Genomic DNA, 19,808 nt, shown 5'->3' on the forward strand with positions numbered 1-19,808 from the left:
GTTTTTTTCCCTCTATTCGGATTACTTTTTCTATTGATGCTTCAAGAATTAAATTTTTTGAGCTGTATTTTTACCTTCTAGAAATTAAATTATGAAAAGTTATTTGTAAATTATTTGCAGAAATTAATTTTTGGACTGTATAATGTTATTTCTGAAATTAATTTTTGGAATTTATCTGTAAATGATTTATGGAATTTGATTTTTAAGGTATATAATTACTTCAAAAATTAGATGTTGAAAATGACTTGTAAATGACTTTTAAAATTTAATTTTTGAAATGTATTAAACCTTTATATATATATATATGTGTGTGTGTGTGTGTGTGTGATAATATTTTGCTATTGCACTACTCATTTTATGGTTATTTTTGTTATTTAATTTTTAAGTTTTATAAACCATTGGTAATATCCAATTATTTCTAAAAAAAAAAATTCCTTTGAACAATTTTAGATTCTAACAGGTGGATAACGACCATCAAGATGCCAACTCAGTCGCATATATCATAATATTTAGGCATAAAAAAAAAGCCTTAAATTTTTAAGGAAAGGTCGATCAAGTCTCAGTTTAGTGAAATAATAAATACCCAAAAGTTTTATTCAAAGCTTATATCTCAAACCTATAAGTATTCATGTGATAGCACTCAACACTATGAAGAGGAAAAACACATACTATAATACAAAATTCTTGTGGCAACACAAACAAACTTGGCTCTACTCTTAGCTTTTAATTTCATTTTTATCATTTACAGGTCAACCTTTGATAATAGATTGCTATAACTTTCAGCAATGCCAAACAGGACTTAAGGTCGTTTGTTTATCATTTATAGATGGAGTTGGAGAAGATTCATAAGAAATTATATGGTCATGTGCCTTCAAAGAGTGGTAAAATGCAGTGACTAATCTCAATTTTTCATCCCAAGAGTTTGACACCGAATTCTTGTTTTTGGATCAAACCAAGTTCTTTCTTAGCCATTTTCTCTAATCCATCCACCGAAACCTTGTTCTCTTTTCTGTTCATTGGATCGAATTCATAATGATCGTTGATCAAATCAAATTCCTCTTATCTGCTATGCATCTGTTCCCCACTCTTTTTGTGGTGGAACAAACAGCATCTATGGTTCATTAGTCATCACTTAAAATATTTTTTTAAAATTTAATTATCTAAATAAATTTTAATAATTGCTCCATCTCATTAATCTTTTCTAAATTCATCTAATAACATATTTGATGGGGAAGAAGCATCACTGTGGTGCATATATGACATAAAACTTAGCAATGAGTAGTCCTAATATTTTCTCATAATACTCCAAAAATTATGAAATTAGCAAATAGTATTGCGCGCAAATGAAATTTTTAATGAAGCTAAAGTGAAAGAGAAAGCAATAGTCGTGCTATCAACATATAATATTTTCTTAAATTTTTATATAAAATAAAAATATGTAATTTAATTATAAGGTTAATCACAGATATCATGTTGACATTTAACTTATCACATTGTTAGACGAATTTGACATAATATATGTAATTTTATGAACTAAGTTACTTTATCATAATTCCATGGAATAAATTGATGAATACCTATAATTTCAGATATTCAAAGGATTGATTTATGATAATTCTAGGAACCAAACATTATATTCTATAATTTTAAGCACTAAATTAACAAGTATTTATTATTTTAAAGAATTAAAATGACTGATTTATTAGTATAATTTCAAGTATTTATAACGAAATATAGAAATATGAATATCTTGTATAATAATATCTAAAATTAAATAACAAATAATCAAATCTTAAAATATCTTATTAAAAATAATTAAATATTCAAATAAAAGAAAATGTTGCCTGTCAATATCCAAAGCTAAATAATATATGCATCAAATCTAACTATATCATATCCAAAATTATAAATAATAAATACATTAAATCTTGTATTATCCTATTAATAAATAATAAAGTATGTGAATCAAAGAAAATTTTATCTATATATATTCAAGGCCAAATAATAGAAGTGTCAAATATAATAGTATTAATATATATATATATATATATATATATATATATATATATATAAAATAATAGTATCAGATTAACAAATAACAAAATATAAAAATAAAGAATATCTTGTATATTAATATCTAAAATCAAGTTATAAATGGATTAGATCTTGTAGAATCTTGTTAATAAATAATTGAATATGTGAATCAAAGAAAATTTCACGTCGAAAGCTAAATAATAAATGCATAATATCTTATAATATTTTATTAATATACAATTTAACTTGTTAACCCCTGAAGTAGGACTTTGTTATTGAACATCTATTACAGTATATAATATTGATTTTGATAATTATCTAAACGGACATTACGTACTATTTGAGTCTGGTCTAGAAGGTTTAATGTTTTTCTATAATTATTATTCAATCTCAATCAACAATTGGGCCTATTTTTGTTGATCATGATCCATGGAGGTTAAACGGAAGCACTTTGGACAAAAAAAAAGAAGAGATTAAATGAAGGGAAATGAGAGAAGAAAATTCAATCTCATTCATTTTCTATTATTTGTTAGATCATTGTCATACACAAGCTCTACCATCTGCTACATCTCATTACTGTACATACATACAGTCACTGCCTAGTTACTAGTTACTTAGATGTCACCCTTATGTGGAGTCCATTAGGTGCCTGAACTCTAGGAAATTTCATTAGTTTCTGTCCTCCTACTTCTTCCCACCTGCAATGGACATTAAATATATAATAAGATGTCAGAAACAGCTTTAAATCAATATAAATTCTCAAAGCAGACAAATTAGTGCTTAATGATGGATAATTTATTTTGTAGATATATTATAAGTATATGGAGAATCTAGATTGGTCAAAAGTCAAAACCAGTTAGTGAGACCAATGGTGCAAAATAATTGTTGAAAAAATAAGATTGTTCTTTTTTAATTATTTGTGCCAACCAAACATGCTATTTTATGAGGTCTAGATGTTGAATAGGTAAATCAGTCACACCTGTATCTAGTTACAAAGTAGTGTAAGAAAGTGGAAATTTCTGTTATTCCCAACTCTTTTCCTGGACAAAGTCTGGTGCCACCTCCAAATATCAAGAAGTAGTTTTTTGACTCTAGATTTTGGCCCTGCATTTTTCATTTGAAGGTTATTAATATGGTGATATAGTGGTGTTTATAGGAATTTCATGCATAAGCAAAGTAAGAGGAATAGGTTGTTGAACTAACCAGCCATCTCCATGGATTGAATGTTAATGGATCAGGATAAAGAAAAGGATCATAATTTATCTCTCTTGTATACACATATATTCTCCATCCTTTGGGAATCAAATAGCCTGAAAATAACAATATGGATTTAGCAAGACTATTAATTGCAACAAGAAGATGATGGCATTTATTGTGAATAGTCAAATACTTGCATGCTTGTGTAAAATCCGTTAAGGACCCCCCCCCCCTTTCTTTCATTCATTCTTACTTTTTTTCCCTTTTCTTTTGGCCAACTCTCAGCACAGCATTTAATTTAATGCTAAAAGGCCAAAAAAAGTTGGGGGCAAAGCACCTCCTTATCTGGAAATCTTGTTTTATAGTGGAATTGTCTTTGTGTGGTTGTTGCATTGATGGCAAAAAATGCCAGGTGTATATATTATCACTATCTTGGGGATAAATTTCTCTTGAAGTTCAGTTTTACACATTTTATATTGGTTTGCTGAAGTGACCAAAAAGTGAAGTCCTAAAAGTCAAAAAATTAGCTTCTTGAGCCCAAAAATACAGCAAAAGCTATAGGAACCTAACACCTAATAAAAACCCACCATTTAATTCCATGTCTTGAGTGGTTTTCCTTAGGACCCCATTAACTATTGTGGCCAATCTAGAGGTCTCAAAAATCACCTGCAAAGTGTTCAAAACTTGATCAAATCTTCTTGCAATTATTAGAAAAACAAAACTGAACAATGTAATTGGAAATGGCATACAATTCTTACCGCACGAGTAAACCTCATTGATTTGAGATCATCGAAGTCAATTGGCTCATCTGGATTTTTCCTCTCTCTTATGGCCAAATGCTCTTTCTGTAACATATATTCCACACATCACATAGTCAGCAAAGAAAACATAACTACTCTATATATATATATATATATATATATATATATCAGTACATTATACCTAAGAAACAAAGAGAATTTTGCACTCACTCTAAGTTCTTCTAGAGCTTTGGGATGGTCATGGAGGTACTTCACAGCCATCATTGATGTAGTTGAAACAGTTTCGTAACCAGAATACATAACTGTAATTACTAGATCAATGATTTCTTCATCACTTAGTGAGTATCTATTCTCATCTCTTCTCATCAAGAAACCAAGCATGTCATGATGGATTTCATTGGATGCTCTCCTTTCCTCTAATAATTTACTCAGAATGTTGACTATATTCGTCCTTGCCTGCAAGACACAGTGAAATAGGCCTATATTAAATATTCATGCATTTTTCATCTCCATTTACCATGGTCAAAATTTTCATGCAAAGAAATAACAGTGTGTTTGATTCACGTTAGAATGCACATGGATCCACGTTTATTTCAACTATATTAGTTATAGCTGCTGCGTTGGATCAAGTTTGCCAGATTTCTAATGTGTTTTCAAACACATACTAAGCACCAAGATGGGAAAAGATCAATGATCACACCTGAAATCCACGGTGGTAGTTTGTGCCAGGAAGATCAATAGGGAGAGAAAGCGTTCCTAGAACTAGCTTAAAGAACTCAGTCATGAATGAGTCAGATAATGAGCCTGATTTTATGCCAGCAATCTGCCTCAGAGATGAGAGGAAGGCCATCTGATTCAAATGTTTGAGAATTTGGAAAGTTAATATTAGGGAGTTGAATTATTAATTTATGATATGGTTTATGAATTTTGATCGGATAAATGACACAAACCTCTTTAGTTTTCTCTTGAATGTTGATGACTTTGTTATCCCAATTGCTTAGGTGGGCTCTCATGAACTCATCAATTTTTGGCAAAAGCTGATCTCTAATCGATGTGGGACTAATGATGGAAAGTAGTGCTCCTCTCATGTACTTGTGAGTGGAGCCATGAACAGCTGCAATATTACATTTGCCTAAGATATCTAACATGGATTGCGGGTATCCAGGAACAAGGCCTTTTGCTTCATTCATTAGGATGTATCTATTAAGCTCTGGATCCATGGATACAATGGTAGGACAGCCCAGTATGTGGGATTTGAAAAAACTGCCATACCTGCCATTTTGACAAAAGGTAAAATAAAGTTAACAATCATTACTAATAGGGTAAAAGTACATGCATGAACAGTGCTTACCTCACACCCGGTTTAGCTAATTTAAGAAACATCATTAAGTAAGAAAAAGATTTTTCAAATGGGCATGATGATGTGCATGTCATTAATTATTCTTTATGGTCAAGAAAGAAAGTACCACTGAACCAAAGTCTATTGGCTTATTTCTCTTGATTTTCATTTCCATTATACTTCTCAATTTCCCTTCTTTCTTCACCCCCTACTCTCCTGAGAGGAGAAGGTTTTATTGATTTTATTTTTATGCTTAATATCTCTTGAAATGATTGTGCTACTACCAAACAACCCAACAACTTAAACACAACAAGAGTGGCAACTTGAAACAAGCCAAGCTATCACCAGAAGCAAAGGCTATATGGTCTATAAACCAGGTCCCAAAATTTTGCCAAAGCAAGTTTTTTCCCCTTATGCAAGTGAACAGAGAAAGACTCCTTGGACACAACAACTAAATATGAGGAAAACCATGTGATGTTGTTACCTTGCTCTTTGGTTTTTCATGAAGTTTGGACCTTGCTTAAGAAACTCAGTTGTCTCCCCAAAAACTGGCCAACCCATTGTGCCAGGAGGCAAACCTTTCTTCCTATACCTGACTTCATTCCACCTCAAGAGAGCAGAGCAAAAACAGAACACTAACACTACACCAAGGATTGCCATGAACATAGACATTAGTGCTCCCACTCCAAACCCAAACCACAGAGACTTAAAACAGAAGGCACACCTTCTTCTGTTGTAGTCAGGAGTGCACATAAACACATATATATAGGCCCTTGAGCTATACTACTACCATTTGCATATAAGAAAAATAAATTATCATAAAGACAAAAAAACCCGCACTCTACTACTGTATAAGACTAGGTCATAAAAAAAATCAACTATTTCTAATATATCTTCACATTAATTTTTCTTCTGAAAAATTTTTGCATGATTCAAGACATGTGGTCACAACCACTTTTACCATGTTATGTGTATAAATTTTATAATTTACGATAAAAAAAAAATAATAATTATGTGCTACGGTGTGTATAACTAGATCACATGATTTTAAGTTGCCTAAAAATTTATCTTTCTTTTCATTATTTTTTTTCATTTCTCTCTTCTTTATCACATTTTTTTCTTTCTATCTCTCTCATCTCCCCACCCATTTCATTGATGTCAGCATATTATTTTCCTAAAACAAAACAACAACACATAAATTTGAAATTAAGAGATTTAAAAAAGAAAAAAAAGAAGGGTGGTTGCCTTTTATGAAGGATTTCAGGGAAGTGAACAACATAATGCAACAGACATATGCAATATAAAATGATTTATGAATAAAATATTCAGACCCTATTTAGCCCTTCGAGATTTTAAGCTGGAAATGTTTGTTGCTTTTATAGAGGAAAGAGAAAAAAAATTGTTGTAAAGGGTTGGTTTGGTTGATGATAGTTAAATGAGTAGATACTTTAAACTACTTACTGCCTCAGTTTTTTTTGGTATTAAGTGTAGAGGTTATCGAGGAATCGATCAGGGAATTTTAAGGGAATATATAATATATCATTATGCACACATATGACAAATTTAAGTTATAATAAAATTAATTAGATTCAATCTAGTTTTTATTTATGATGTTGTACATCACTTAAGATTTAGCTCATTTATAATAAGACACAAGTAAAATGAAAAAAAAAATCTATCACTAAATTAAATTTAAATATTTTATAACATAATTAATTCTAATTCTAAAATATACAACATCCCTTTCTCATTTTTCATTTCTATTTTTTAAGGGTCAAATCCCATCACTTAGTGTGTGCATCAAATGGAATTGAAAAGAAATTTTCTAGTTTATCTTGATGGTAGAAAGGGGGGGAAAAAGTGGAAATAGTTTAAAGAAAAGGCACATGCATAGCACCCCATTGGACCTAAAAGAAAAGGTGGTCATAGCCAGCCCCAGTCCTTCACATGTCTGTCAATAAGATCTGGTCATGGAATTACATAATTCCACTACAAGACACTCTTCTTTGGGTTACCATGTGAATATGTGCCGAGAGAGGGAGAAAATGGGCATGGTTCCCTTCCAAGTCCTAAATACTAACTTCAAGTTTCAAGCTTTAAACTGACCCTTGTTTCAGTTTCAACCTGTGTGATCGTAATTCCTAGAAAACCATTTCACTGTGCCCTTCACTTTTTGCACTGTTCATTCTTGTGGTCTTCCATAATGGGGTGAATCTTTAAACATGATATATAGATATACCTCAATCATGTTCCATGCAACAATTCCCATTCCTTTATTTTCATGCATGATGCATTAGTATGAATACATACATTATTATATATAATATAAGTGAACCCTTTTCTACTTTAAATATGATAATGTTCCATTACGACATTACCAAATTGTATAAACTGTTATAATCATACAATAAAAAGAAACAAGTAAATTGTGAGAGTGTAAGTTTTGGAGTTTTATGAGATAATTAGATAAAGGACAGCAGAAGGTATGTTTCATATCATTTATATAATGAGGTACGTGTCCAATTAACATGAGCAGATAGTTCAACGTTGTAGCAGAAAAAGATAGGTATTTAATCACATCAATGGAATTAATAGAATTTGATGTTTGGAATTTTGCCATTGTGCGAAATCTTTTCAGCAACCAACCCAACTGCTGCATGAATTTAAAAAAGAAATTAATTTTTATTTTGTTATAATGATTCCAGAAATAAACATGGCTGAGAGGCGTGCAAGGACATAGTTTTTTGCTTAAAAGCAATGAAAACTAAACTTGATGAACAAAGTGATAACTGTTATAATTTGCAAATTGAGGGAATTATTATACTTTCACCATGAGGAGACCATTTTGGAATCAAATCACCTTTCTCTGTTTTTTGTTCCTTGACTTTAAATTAAAATTAACATTTTAAAAATAACTAAGAGGAAAAAATGTTACTTTTTAATCACTTGTCACTTCTCAATTGCGAAAACAGAAGACCAGGAAACAGAAACACAGCTGATTTCAATTAGATTGCTTGAGCCATTGGGCAATTTCTTCTTTTTTAATAGAAAAAGCTCAATAACTAATTTTTTTAAAAAATATTGGCAATTGTTCATAAATCACGAAGTTTTCTAAAGTTTAAAAAGCTCAATTAATATTTATTCACAGTTTGAGTTTAAAAAAAATTGCATGCAATAAAATTAAAACACAAATTCCTTTGTTAATTAAATCAACTCTATCTATATGAAAGTTATGATATTTTACACCATTACGTCAACTATTTATTTAGAATATTCAATTTCAGAAGCTAAGCTTTCAGTAAACATGCACTTCCATATAAAATATATACTTATTGGAAACAAAATTTATTTATTCAAACGAGCACTGTATCTCTCTTTCTTCTTATTATTAATATCTTAAAAATTAGAGACATCACAAATTTTTTTTCTGAAGATAATTAAGGATAAATTTCTTCTCTGTACATGAAAGTACGATTGGACATTAACCATACAAAGGGTGGTGATCAATCATAGTCATGCGATCTAGATGGGATGAATGCACAGCCATACTGTTATCAAATCTGTCATTTTCATCTTAGCATAATTATTTTATTATTTAAAAAAATCTCTAGGAGCAATATTCACTATCAGCACTGTTCAATCGCAATCAAATAAGCATGATTATTTGTTAGGAACCATTGTCCACTTATATATATATCCGATGAGAAAATCTTGTTTATCTTTTTCCCTTTTGTTTATTTATTTGTTTGTGTTTCCTTCTCAAGGTGGAGATGGTTCATTCATCAACATCTTATGGCTAAAGTTTATTGTATAAAGTATGAACACACTTACACACCATAGAAATAAGTACCAAGGTCCATCTCCGTACAGTTTCTAGGTTGGTGTATATGATGATCATGAGTCTCATCAACATGTTTTATGATTTTAATGAGACATGAATTTGGAGAAGGGACTGATTTCTGTATATTATCTTCTCTTCCTTCATTTTGTTTTTTGACTTTGTTTCAAGGGAGAGGACTTGTCATCAAGTGGCACAAAAGGTAGAGAGAATGGTGACAAAGAAGAAAAGTGTGGATCCACAGGCAGATCCATCGAAAGAGATTTGACATCAAACAACAAAATGCAGCCCTTGTTTTCAAGTATATATATCACAAATCAAAAGATGGAATTCACTTATTACCATCTGCATGTCATTTCAGTCTGCCATTATTCATATCTATATCTACCTCAAATTTTTATTTAATCTTCATTCAATAATATGTATATATATAATGAATTGTTTTATAATTGTATTACGTGAATACTGACTTTTCTCACATGAATTTTGATTTTATCATTTACCAACATCAGATATACCTTTTTTAATTATATTATTAAATTTTTAAGCTTATTATTTAGTACATATATTTTTCTATCCCTTTCTTGAATATTTATGAATTTTTTTTCTTTCAACCACAATACTCTTTACACTTTTTAGTTTTCTTTTTAATCATTTTTATCTTTTTTTTATTATCAAAATGTATATACTTCAAAAAAATTAATTAGCTGCTTTTCGTATATTAAAATAAATATTGAACATGTAAAGAATATCAATATTTTTAAAATTTTTATTGAATATATAAATCATCTATATTATTTTAAGAAAAATATTTTTAAGAACACTTTAAAAAATAATAAAGTGTGTATGCATACATGATGAATGTTTTAAAAATATGTCATGACATTCATTAAGTAGTTGATATAAATTTCTTTATCACAATAAAATATTTATAAAAAAATTATCTCTAATTTTATGAAAATAAATTCTAAAGTATTTACTTTAGTTTGAATTATTTTACTAGATAATATTTTTTTAATAAAACAAAATATTAAACTTTAAATATTAAAATTTAATTAAACTATATATTCATAAATATTTAAATTTACTTAACTATCAAGGTAACTATTTATGATACATTACTTGTAAGAAAAACAAGTTGAATAAATAATAAAATAATATTGTACTTGTATTGTTGAAATTAAAAATAAAGTGTGAGTATAATACAATATAAAAACTAATCAGATGTAAACAAATAATATTTTCCATTTCCAAATGTGAAGTGAACATTGTAATAAGCTTTGGGATTTAGAGATCTGATGGCATAACTTGTGGACAGGAGAATGAAGAGACAAATGGCGTAACAGGGACCATTTTCTGGATCACATTAATTAAAGATCAAATAATTGAGTTGGGTGCTGTCAGACCAATCAGAATGAGCAAAAATTAAAAGAAAAAGAAAAAAACAATTATTATAAAAGGATGATTAAATTTGATTTACTGATGATATAATTTTGAAAATGACTGTGAATATATAAAAAAGAGAGTGAGGGAACTAGAAATGGGATAGATAGGGTGGAGTGTAATAATTGGGTTTGGAGAGAGGGAGAGGAATGTCTACCCACACGCACACGCACACATGCATATATATATATATAAAGCTTTCCAAAGGTCTTTTTATTTATCAATAAACCAAACTTCGCACGAGGGCCTCTATTTTGTTCTCTTGTGCTTTTTTTCCTGCCAGAAATTGAGTGCCTTTCTTTCTCCCTTCTCCAATCAAAATGTTATTTTTCTCTAATAATTGCAATTGGGTATCTCTCTCTCTCTCTCTCTCTCTCTCTCTCATGTAGCAGTGTATATGCTTGCACATGCCCACACGTGCACCTAATCAGGACAATTTGGGGTCCAACTTCAACTTAGACTTGAGAAAGAGTCAACATATTTACCCCTAACTCCCTTTGGGTTTAACACCTTTATAGGGCTTAACCCCATCCATCATTCCACTCTTTTAGTCAATTCTCGTGCCCTTGTCCTCTTCCTCTCAACACTGTTTCGCCCCTTCTTTTCCACTTTCCCAATCATACCTCCCTTCTCCTTCATATATACCATTAATGCCATTCATCCCTTTCTCTCAATGCATACCATTTTCATTACGCCTCCATTTCCACCCTCTACCTCTTGTGTATTTTATGTTCACTTAATTTTCGTTGTAACTTACTGGTTGAAGTGGCTTCAGACATGTGACAACGTGAAAACAATACACTCAACATCATTGTCATAATAATGAAATCCAATTACGATAGGATAGAGATCTCGAGTTGTAACCATTTTATTTATCAATGTGGTCTTGTAAACATTGAAAAGGACGGTACCAGGCAGCAAGAAACGGATGTTCCAACCTATGTAGATCCTTTGAACAAACATTGAGTGGTCTATGCCTAATTTATTGTCAAAAGTCTCTGCTGCTTTCTTTATCCATATAAGTCTAAAAACTATTATACTTGTTTGATTTTTTTATTTAATTTATATCATTAGATATAAAAAAATAATAAATTATAATTCATATTATATATAAGTTAAACAAATTAACTTTAAATATTTTTAGATTTATATTAATATAAAAAATTATGCTATATATATTATTCTTCATGATTAACGATGTTTTTGTAAGAGAATTACCAATTGATTCTCCCTCCCAATTAATACAAATAAGAGTCTTGTTTTTGTACAAATATTAGATTTTCTTGAATGTGTATGTTTTACGTTTACGTGATCATAACGTAATCAATAGGCAAAACTTCCTCGCTAGGTTGGCTGCTAATCAAGTTGACTCTTCCCTTTGAAAAAAAAAGAAGCCATGAGTCTTACATATAAGCCATGAATTGAACGATAACAAGATTTGTATTTTAATCTTTGTTTTTTCTTATCCGTTATCTTTTCTTTTCTTTAATCATTTACTATATACTTTTAAATTATAAAAAATAATTTGCCATGATTACAAAAATTGTTAATAAAAATTATTGTAATTAATAAGTAAACTAAATTAATTAAAGATAATAGATTAAATAAAACAAATTGAAGAGTCAAATTATTAATTTTGTCAATTGTCATTAATTATGACACCGATAATAATAAAGTTCATCAATTAACTATATATGTTTTGATTTATTATGTGTACTTTTAAAAGAAAGAATTGTTTTCATTTATCTACTTTTTAAAATATTTAAGATGGTATTAAATATTACCTTTTCAAACTATATTTATATTTAAGCCTAGTAGATAATTTATTTCAAAAAATATATTCTTAAAAAATATAATAAGTAATTTAACAAGTATGAATATTTTTATTATAACATGTAATAGGAAATTATATTTTATTTGTTCATATTTTTTTCGTTAATAGTTATAAAATTATCCTTAAAATATAGGAACTTTATTTATGCTTATTAGACTATTATTATCGTATGACATCAAATGTGAAACACTTAATATTGTAGCCTTAGGCTTTCCTTCTCATGTTAATACACTGCTAATGGAAATTTATTTATTGAAATATTTGTGTAGAATTGTTAAATCCTATTTTGAGTGTCTTACTGCTGATTTTTAATGTATATAACTTTCATTAACAAATTCCATGTCAACAATTGCAAATTTTTTTTTAAAACATGAAAAGAGAAATACTTTATTTAATTGTTAATAATTCTTTATCAACAGATATAAATAATTATTTTTAAAACATAGGGTACGCAATAATTTTTAATTATTAATCATGTTATCGTCGGCGAAAAAAAACATTTATAAAATAAAGATGAATTTTTTTAAAGTATAAACATTATTTTTATCAATTCTTAAATAATAATTCATAAAATATATAATAAATAAAACTTTTTTATATCGCAATAACCAACAATCGGTAAACATGTTGAACTAGTGAAAACAATTTTATAGTTTTAATATACAATGATAAAAAACATCATTGTTAAAGCTATTATGCAATATTTTTATTTCTATGATAATTGTAAAAAACATGTCTTATTTTTAACAATGAACAACATATAGAAATTATGATCATCCACACATAAAAATATTAATAAGTAATGATTTTTTTTATTAAAAACAATAATATTTAATATTATTAGTGCAATGAATAGTTTTTTATTTTGTAAACTTTAAAAAATATAATATATAAATTTTTATTATGTGCCATTAGTACATTTTAAAAAATTAACATAAAAATATTTTTTTATAATATTTAAAAATACTTATATAATTATTGTATTAATATGTAGTATAAATAATAGAAAAAAGTACTCATAAATTATAAGAAAAGTTATAATGACAATAAAAATAATAACCAAAAGATTTTTTAATATCTAATTATAAATTTTTTTTGTAATTTCATTTATAAGAAACAAACAATTGAATAATTAATATTATAAATTTATATTGTATTCTAAAATATTTATAATATTAAATGGTTAAATTGATAATTTTTATATTAAATAAATAAACATATTTACTTGTACAGTTAACGAGTAAGTATTTTGTTATCATAAATATTATGATAAATAAGAATGTAAAAAATTAATAATTAATATATTTAAAAATAAGTCTTTATTTCTTATAATTTAGAATAAAAATATGAACTTTGTTAACTTTAATTCTTAAATCGAATTTAAACACTTTACTTAAAATAAAGTTATAAAAATATAATAAAATACTTCTTTTTAAAATATAATTTATTATTTTTAAATACTTAAAATCAACTTTAAATACTAAGATTAATATTTTTTAAAATATATAATATTTATTTTTTATAAATAAAATTAAAGATAATACAATATAAGAGTCTTGCTAACATTTATCTTTAGGACACCCATTAAAAAATTGAAGTAAAATTTAACTTTTAAAAATTATATTTAATTATATTAAAAATTAACACATATTTTTAATAAAAGTTTTATATTTGAAATTTCTTAAACAGTATTTTAAAACATAAATAGAAGAAAATAAGAATAAAAAGCAGTAGTGTATTAACTTTGTAGTGATTATAATATTTGAACTATTCTTATTTGAATTGATTTGTTAAAAAGGGCATTACTAAGACTTGGCAGAGGGGGGTTCTTGAGAGTGACAAAGTGAGGAGATAGAAAGGAGTGAATGGGAATGAATGCATATTGCAGAAAAGGGTTTGGTTTGGTTTGGTTTGGTTGCAGAACTGAGAAAGGAAAGGACGCGTTGTTGACGTTTTCATCCACAATATCATATCATGATTGAGTGCACGTGTGTGTGTCTGCACGTGTGCTACCTCTTTTCCTTTCTCTCTGTTTCCTACCCTCACGTCATTCATTTTTTTCTTATATCTATCTTTCACCCATTGATCCCCCCAAAGCTCTTAACTGCATCTCTGTCACTGTCTTCTTTTCTGTGTAACCATTAACTCACACATCTTCACTTAACTCTGTCAGACTCTTCTTTATTCCTTCCATTGTTTTACGTAAATTAATCAAAATATTTATAATTATATTATGAAACGAATGATCAAGTAACATTCGACACTTCAGTTACACCTTCGTGTACTTAGTACAACGTAGTATACTGTAACTCTTTTCCCCCTCTTTTTCTTGATGAACAGAGCTCAAAGTACTAACTCTATAGTTATAACTCTTTTTTGCTTATATAAAGGCTCATCGTAGTCTTTACAACCAGCGTGTGTATTATTATATATACTAACCATGTGAATCAATTAATAAGAATTATTCTATCTTAACATAATGTTTAAAGAAAATTAATACGATAATTATACTGACAGGGTAAACGAAATTCATAGGAGTTGTGCAGTAATAAGTATAGTGTTTGGGAGTGGGACGAAGGGGGATTTCACGTGTGATGGTCCATAGGCATAATAACTAGGCGATGACGATGGTGATTGGAATTGTGGATTCAACGTACAGCAACTACTGTTATGCTTCTACTTTCCCTTTGTTTTTTCATCTATCCAATGCGCATTTAATTCGTTCTATTGTTTTCACGTCAAAATGTATACAAGTACTTCCTTTTTCAATTAATGATAATTTATTCTAGTTTTAAATGCTTCATCAATGCATATCAGCTATATTTGTCTTGGAAGTATATATACGTCTGATGCGACATCTCATCCATGTAACTTCATTACAATAAACTATGTGGGAATTGTTGCCCTTCATTTGTGAATTTAAACAAATAAACAAACAAACATATATCGTATGCTGATCATAGGTTAAGAGTCCAAAATGATTTAATATTGCTAAAAAGATAACAAGAGTATTGTATTTGTAAAGGTATTCAACGCCTGAATTAAAATTTATATTAATATAATAACGATAGAAATTACGTATCTTATGATGTATGTAATGTATAATTATGGTATAAGGGCGAGTTTCGCTAGTATGATATGATTATCGAAGATTCTGTTGTTCATATATATTATTATAGGCGATAACTATGATTATATATATGATGTTATGTAGTGAGCGTATAAAGAATATCAAATGCAATGTTTATTGAACTGTGGAAGAGGAAATGGGTGGAATATGATATAAAGGAAGGTTGCGAATACTCTAAAGATTTTTCTCCTTTAAAATTGCTTTGATAATAACCAAAGATACTTTTCTTGATAGCTAGTTAGGCTATGTAGATTCTTTAACATGTTAATTTATATTTCTTTTTAATTAATCATTGAATTATTATAGACAAAATAACTTATTATAGTCTGTTAACTGATAAAAATATAATATAAAGCGAATAGCATGCATGTAACGATTTCGATGATTGTATTATAGATACCCCTCAGCCTCCTTTTAGCTGTACTTTCGGCCCACCACAATTGCAACTGCAATCCTCCATTTAAACAAACACTTCAATCAAATCATATGCATAAATGCATAAAGGCTAGCCTAATAATCAAGAGAGTCCAATATCGTAGTTTCTGGGTCGGACACATTAATAGATTTAAGAGTTATAATGATGGACCCTAAAAAGAAGAGTTTAGAGTTAGAAGATATATAATGTTAAAGTTAAACGATTTTTTATGCGTAAGATCCCATGTTATATCAAAAGAGAGATTATTTTCATTAGTTTCCATGAATTTCTTCCCACGCGAATCTAATCCATGGAGACATATTATCAAGTCAAAGGAAGCAAATGTGTGCAACCTACTCATAACACATTACAATCCTTTGCCAATTGTGTTTCTTGGATTCTTGAATTCTAGAATATGCATTCTAGCTCATCCAAATCTTGAATCAAGTTTATTTTATGATTAATGGCAGGGTTATATAGAAAGCAATCCTTTAGTTTTTGGACCAATGCATATATACATATATATAAATTAGTAGGGCTTTCTATCCCCTCCCCTAATCCGAGTTTTTGCAAAAGATTCTTAGCTTTATGGTGGTTGGCTCCACAGCACAAGATGAAGCGCCCCACCCCATGTGTGGAAGGTCCCCATTTCATTTTGTTTTATACTTGGGAGTGGTTTTGTCTTTGCTGTTATTTCTTTCATTTCCATTGATTCAATTTTGTTTTATAATCCTTCATTCCCTTGCTTTCAACCCACATTAGGTAACCTTATGTTACACACGAGTACCAAAACCCATGTGATCCGGTGATTGCTTGGCCACATTGAGGATGAAGTTCAAGACCTTGTGGGGTTACCCAATTGGAACTAACTTCTCATAGTGCCACAAACAACAAAGGAAAAAAATGCATGTTACCCCCTCGTGGGAATATCGTAATCGTCCTTGGTACGAAAACAAACCATTGACAAGTACTAGTCACTTTGCAATTGTGAGCCCAATTGAGCAACTTTGGTATACCCCCCTCCCCAAAGAACAGAAAATACACACAACCATCCTTGCAATTCCATGCTTTCAATCTTATCTTTTTGAGTTTAAACCTTGAGGTTGACATCTCCATCTATGGACAATGTTGCTTTTTCTTAGTTGATGGAAGATGCTCTCATTCTCCCCCCCTTTTTTGTTCACTAGTTTACTTCAATTTGGATCACTAGCATTATTATGTTCACAAATGTCCATGAACTAAGTAGTTGTGATGCTTTAGGAATGATTGTAACGGATTTGGATTCTTTCGTATTAGCAAAATACTGTGTTATGAGGGAAAAAAATACAAAAAAAAAGGAGGAAAGGATCCTTATAAATAAAGGTAAATTCTATTGTAATAATTGCTTTATCATTTTGTCACAGTATTAACGATTGTGATTAAGGGAAGACATCTTAAGAATTTTGCATTCAATCATTAAGGTTTCAAGTGTACATCTCGCTACAACCGTGTGCATGTGGGAATAAATTTGTATAAGATAGACTAATCATATGTTATGTGCAACCCAAAAGTTTAATAATTAAATCGTTCTGCTAATCTATGTACAACTTTTGCATTTGCAAGAAAAGTCCAGCTTGTGTGTAATCAACAAATCATAGTCTATAAATCATTGTAAATAACATGAACCCCACTACTTTTGCACACTAGAAACCGAATCATGTTGGAAGAGGAAGGAAATATTATGTTATTAATCAGGTTTTGTATTCTACAATAATACATCATAAAATGTTCGAGTAAGATTAGTATTTTGTGTTAATTAATTCGTCTAAGATTGCTAGCATGTGTAAGATACTTCCTAACCTACCTAATCACATGCTTCATAACACAAATCACTGGCTGAGGTGACAGATTGAGCTGCGGAGAAAGTTAGAAGCACTTATATAAAATGATTAATGTTTTAATTATAAAATCAAAGCCATAAAAGTGTGTGTTTTGAAATGAGTGCAAATTCACAGGGTCAGGTTGACTTGATCCTCCTCGTTATTCTCAAAAAGTTATGGCTTCCCCTTGACTATGACTCGCTGAATCTGTGTCGGTGGATATATAAATTAATGTTATGTTGGAAAATGAAAATGAAGGGAATTTACGCTTCCAGTATGTCACATGTCCAGGTTAGGATCATTTGAAAGGGTTGGCCCCAAGAATTTGGGCTAATCATAACTGAAAATCCCACTTTCGAATTACAATTTGATGGTATTGCAAGTAAGTGTCCTTTGGCTTCCAAATTGAGATTCGAAAATCTTAAAAGGGCTTATGGGTACACACTCCTTTCCTTCACTTTTCAAATCAAAATTTTAAGCAGATCTCCCGGGGTCGTGTTTGGTTGATGCAATAAAGTGGAAAATGATTCCCCTATGAAAGTGATGCTTCACTTAGTTTTATTCTTACTATAATTTGGTTGTATTTTGTATTAATTAATTTCAAGTTTATACTTTATACATTCAATAAATCGAGATATTGCCTGTATATTTTTGTATTATATACATTTGTGCTTTAATGCTTAAGAGTAATCTTACAAAAGAAACTACTAACTAGCCTGCCATTTATTTACTAATTAATCAATTTGATTCTTTCTGCATTAGCCCGAGTTTAAGGGAAATGTTAGCATGTAATAGCTTTAGATTTGCTTTTTGCAAACGAAGAAAGTTGATACTACCTTTATACCATATACATGCACTACAAATCTTAAATGATCTAATTTTCTTTTTCAAATCTTCACATGTAATTGTAATTCTTCACGTATAACATCTTATAACAATTACAAACTCAACATACACCTCTCACAGTTCTATTAGTGCTACTCTTAAAGAAGATTCAAAAATAATTAAAAAGCATGTTAATCCTAAAATTTGAAATCATATCGACTCTAACTAAAACCACTTACCAGAGTGAGAAAAGCCTGAAGAGTACTATAAATAGCTAAAGGTAAAGATTTTTTAACCATAATAATTTTTAGCACTCTCTCTTTGCAATCAATCATAGTATCAAACTGTCATTTTCTTAAAATGTGTGTTTATTTTCTTACAAATAAATTTCATAAAAAAACACTATATGACAAAAATACAACCGTCTTGTATTATATTAACTTTCATTTGTATTAAAAAAAAATTAAATAACTTTGTAAAGTCTTAGATCATACATTTTAAACAATATAAATAGAATTTAATTTTAAAACTGTAATATTATAACCATTTTTTTTTAAAATCCAAACATAAAATATAAAATCCTAAAAATTATTATTCTAAAATAATTAATACTGAAATTAATTTTTTTGGTTTTAATTCAAATTCTAAAATCTAAATTAATTATACTTTTTCCATTTGAGAAGTATGAACTTGAAGAAAGAAAAAAGATAGAAAGAAATAGCTAGGCACTCTGGAATTAATTAATAGAAATTGAACAAATAAGAACTATAAACATTAAATTTGAATAATTATCCAGTGGTGATTTTCTATATTAAAAAACTAACAAGGCCTCTCTGTCGGATCAAGGGTAGCCAGGATGAGTGGCCATTGCCAGCAAACAGTGTCGGAATTAAATGGAATAATGGATATATTGGGATAATCTCTCTTGTTCTTTGATAGCTTTCACATCATATCATTCTTTCGTTGCAGCCCATTCATACAGCAAAACATTGGGAGGAGCATAGTGGTGTATATCTTAAAGCTATGATTGATACTCATCTTATACACTACAAACAATGAGATTTTTCCAAGTTTTTTTAATCATCATATTGACATGCTTTATATGTACATGTGTATATTTTTTATTTCAACAA

The 19,808-nt window shown here is 29.0% G+C and overlaps 1 protein-coding gene across 1 annotated transcript; it reads right to left on the reverse strand.

Moving 5' to 3' along the window:
- Positions 1-2,644: 2,644 nt before the first annotated feature.
- On the reverse strand, positions 2,645-6,003 carry LOC113867653 (cytochrome P450 85A-like). Its single transcript, XM_027503065.1, has 9 exons — positions 5,816-6,003; positions 4,943-5,264; positions 4,693-4,842; positions 4,203-4,448; positions 3,990-4,076; positions 3,819-3,897; positions 3,238-3,344; positions 3,014-3,138; positions 2,645-2,732 (listed from the first exon to the last, which is right to left on the reverse strand). Exons 1-9 carry the CDS (start codon positions 6,001-6,003, stop codon positions 2,645-2,647), a joined length of 1,392 nt encoding a protein of 463 aa, XP_027358866.1.
- Positions 6,004-19,808: the final 13,805 nt, after the last annotated feature.

This window comes from Abrus precatorius, unplaced genomic scaffold (genome assembly GCF_003935025.1).
Source record: "Abrus precatorius isolate BTA unplaced genomic scaffold, Abrus_2018 Scaffold5, whole genome shotgun sequence".
NCBI classification, from domain to species: Eukaryota; Viridiplantae; Streptophyta; class Magnoliopsida; order Fabales; family Fabaceae; genus Abrus; species Abrus precatorius.

Coding starts and splice junctions, on each gene's coding strand:
- LOC113867653 (XM_027503065.1), bottom strand. CDS start 6,003: ATGTCTATGTTCATGGCAATCCTTGGTGTAGTGTTAGTGTTCTGTTTT. Junction 4,843..4,942: donor TTCAAGAGAAAACTAAAGAG/GTTTGTGTCATT, acceptor CATTTGAATCAG/ATGGCCTTCCTCTCATCTCT. Junction 2,733..3,013: donor TACTTTGTAACTAGATACAG/GTGTGACTGATT, acceptor TGTCCATTGCAG/GTGGGAAGAAGTAGGAGGAC.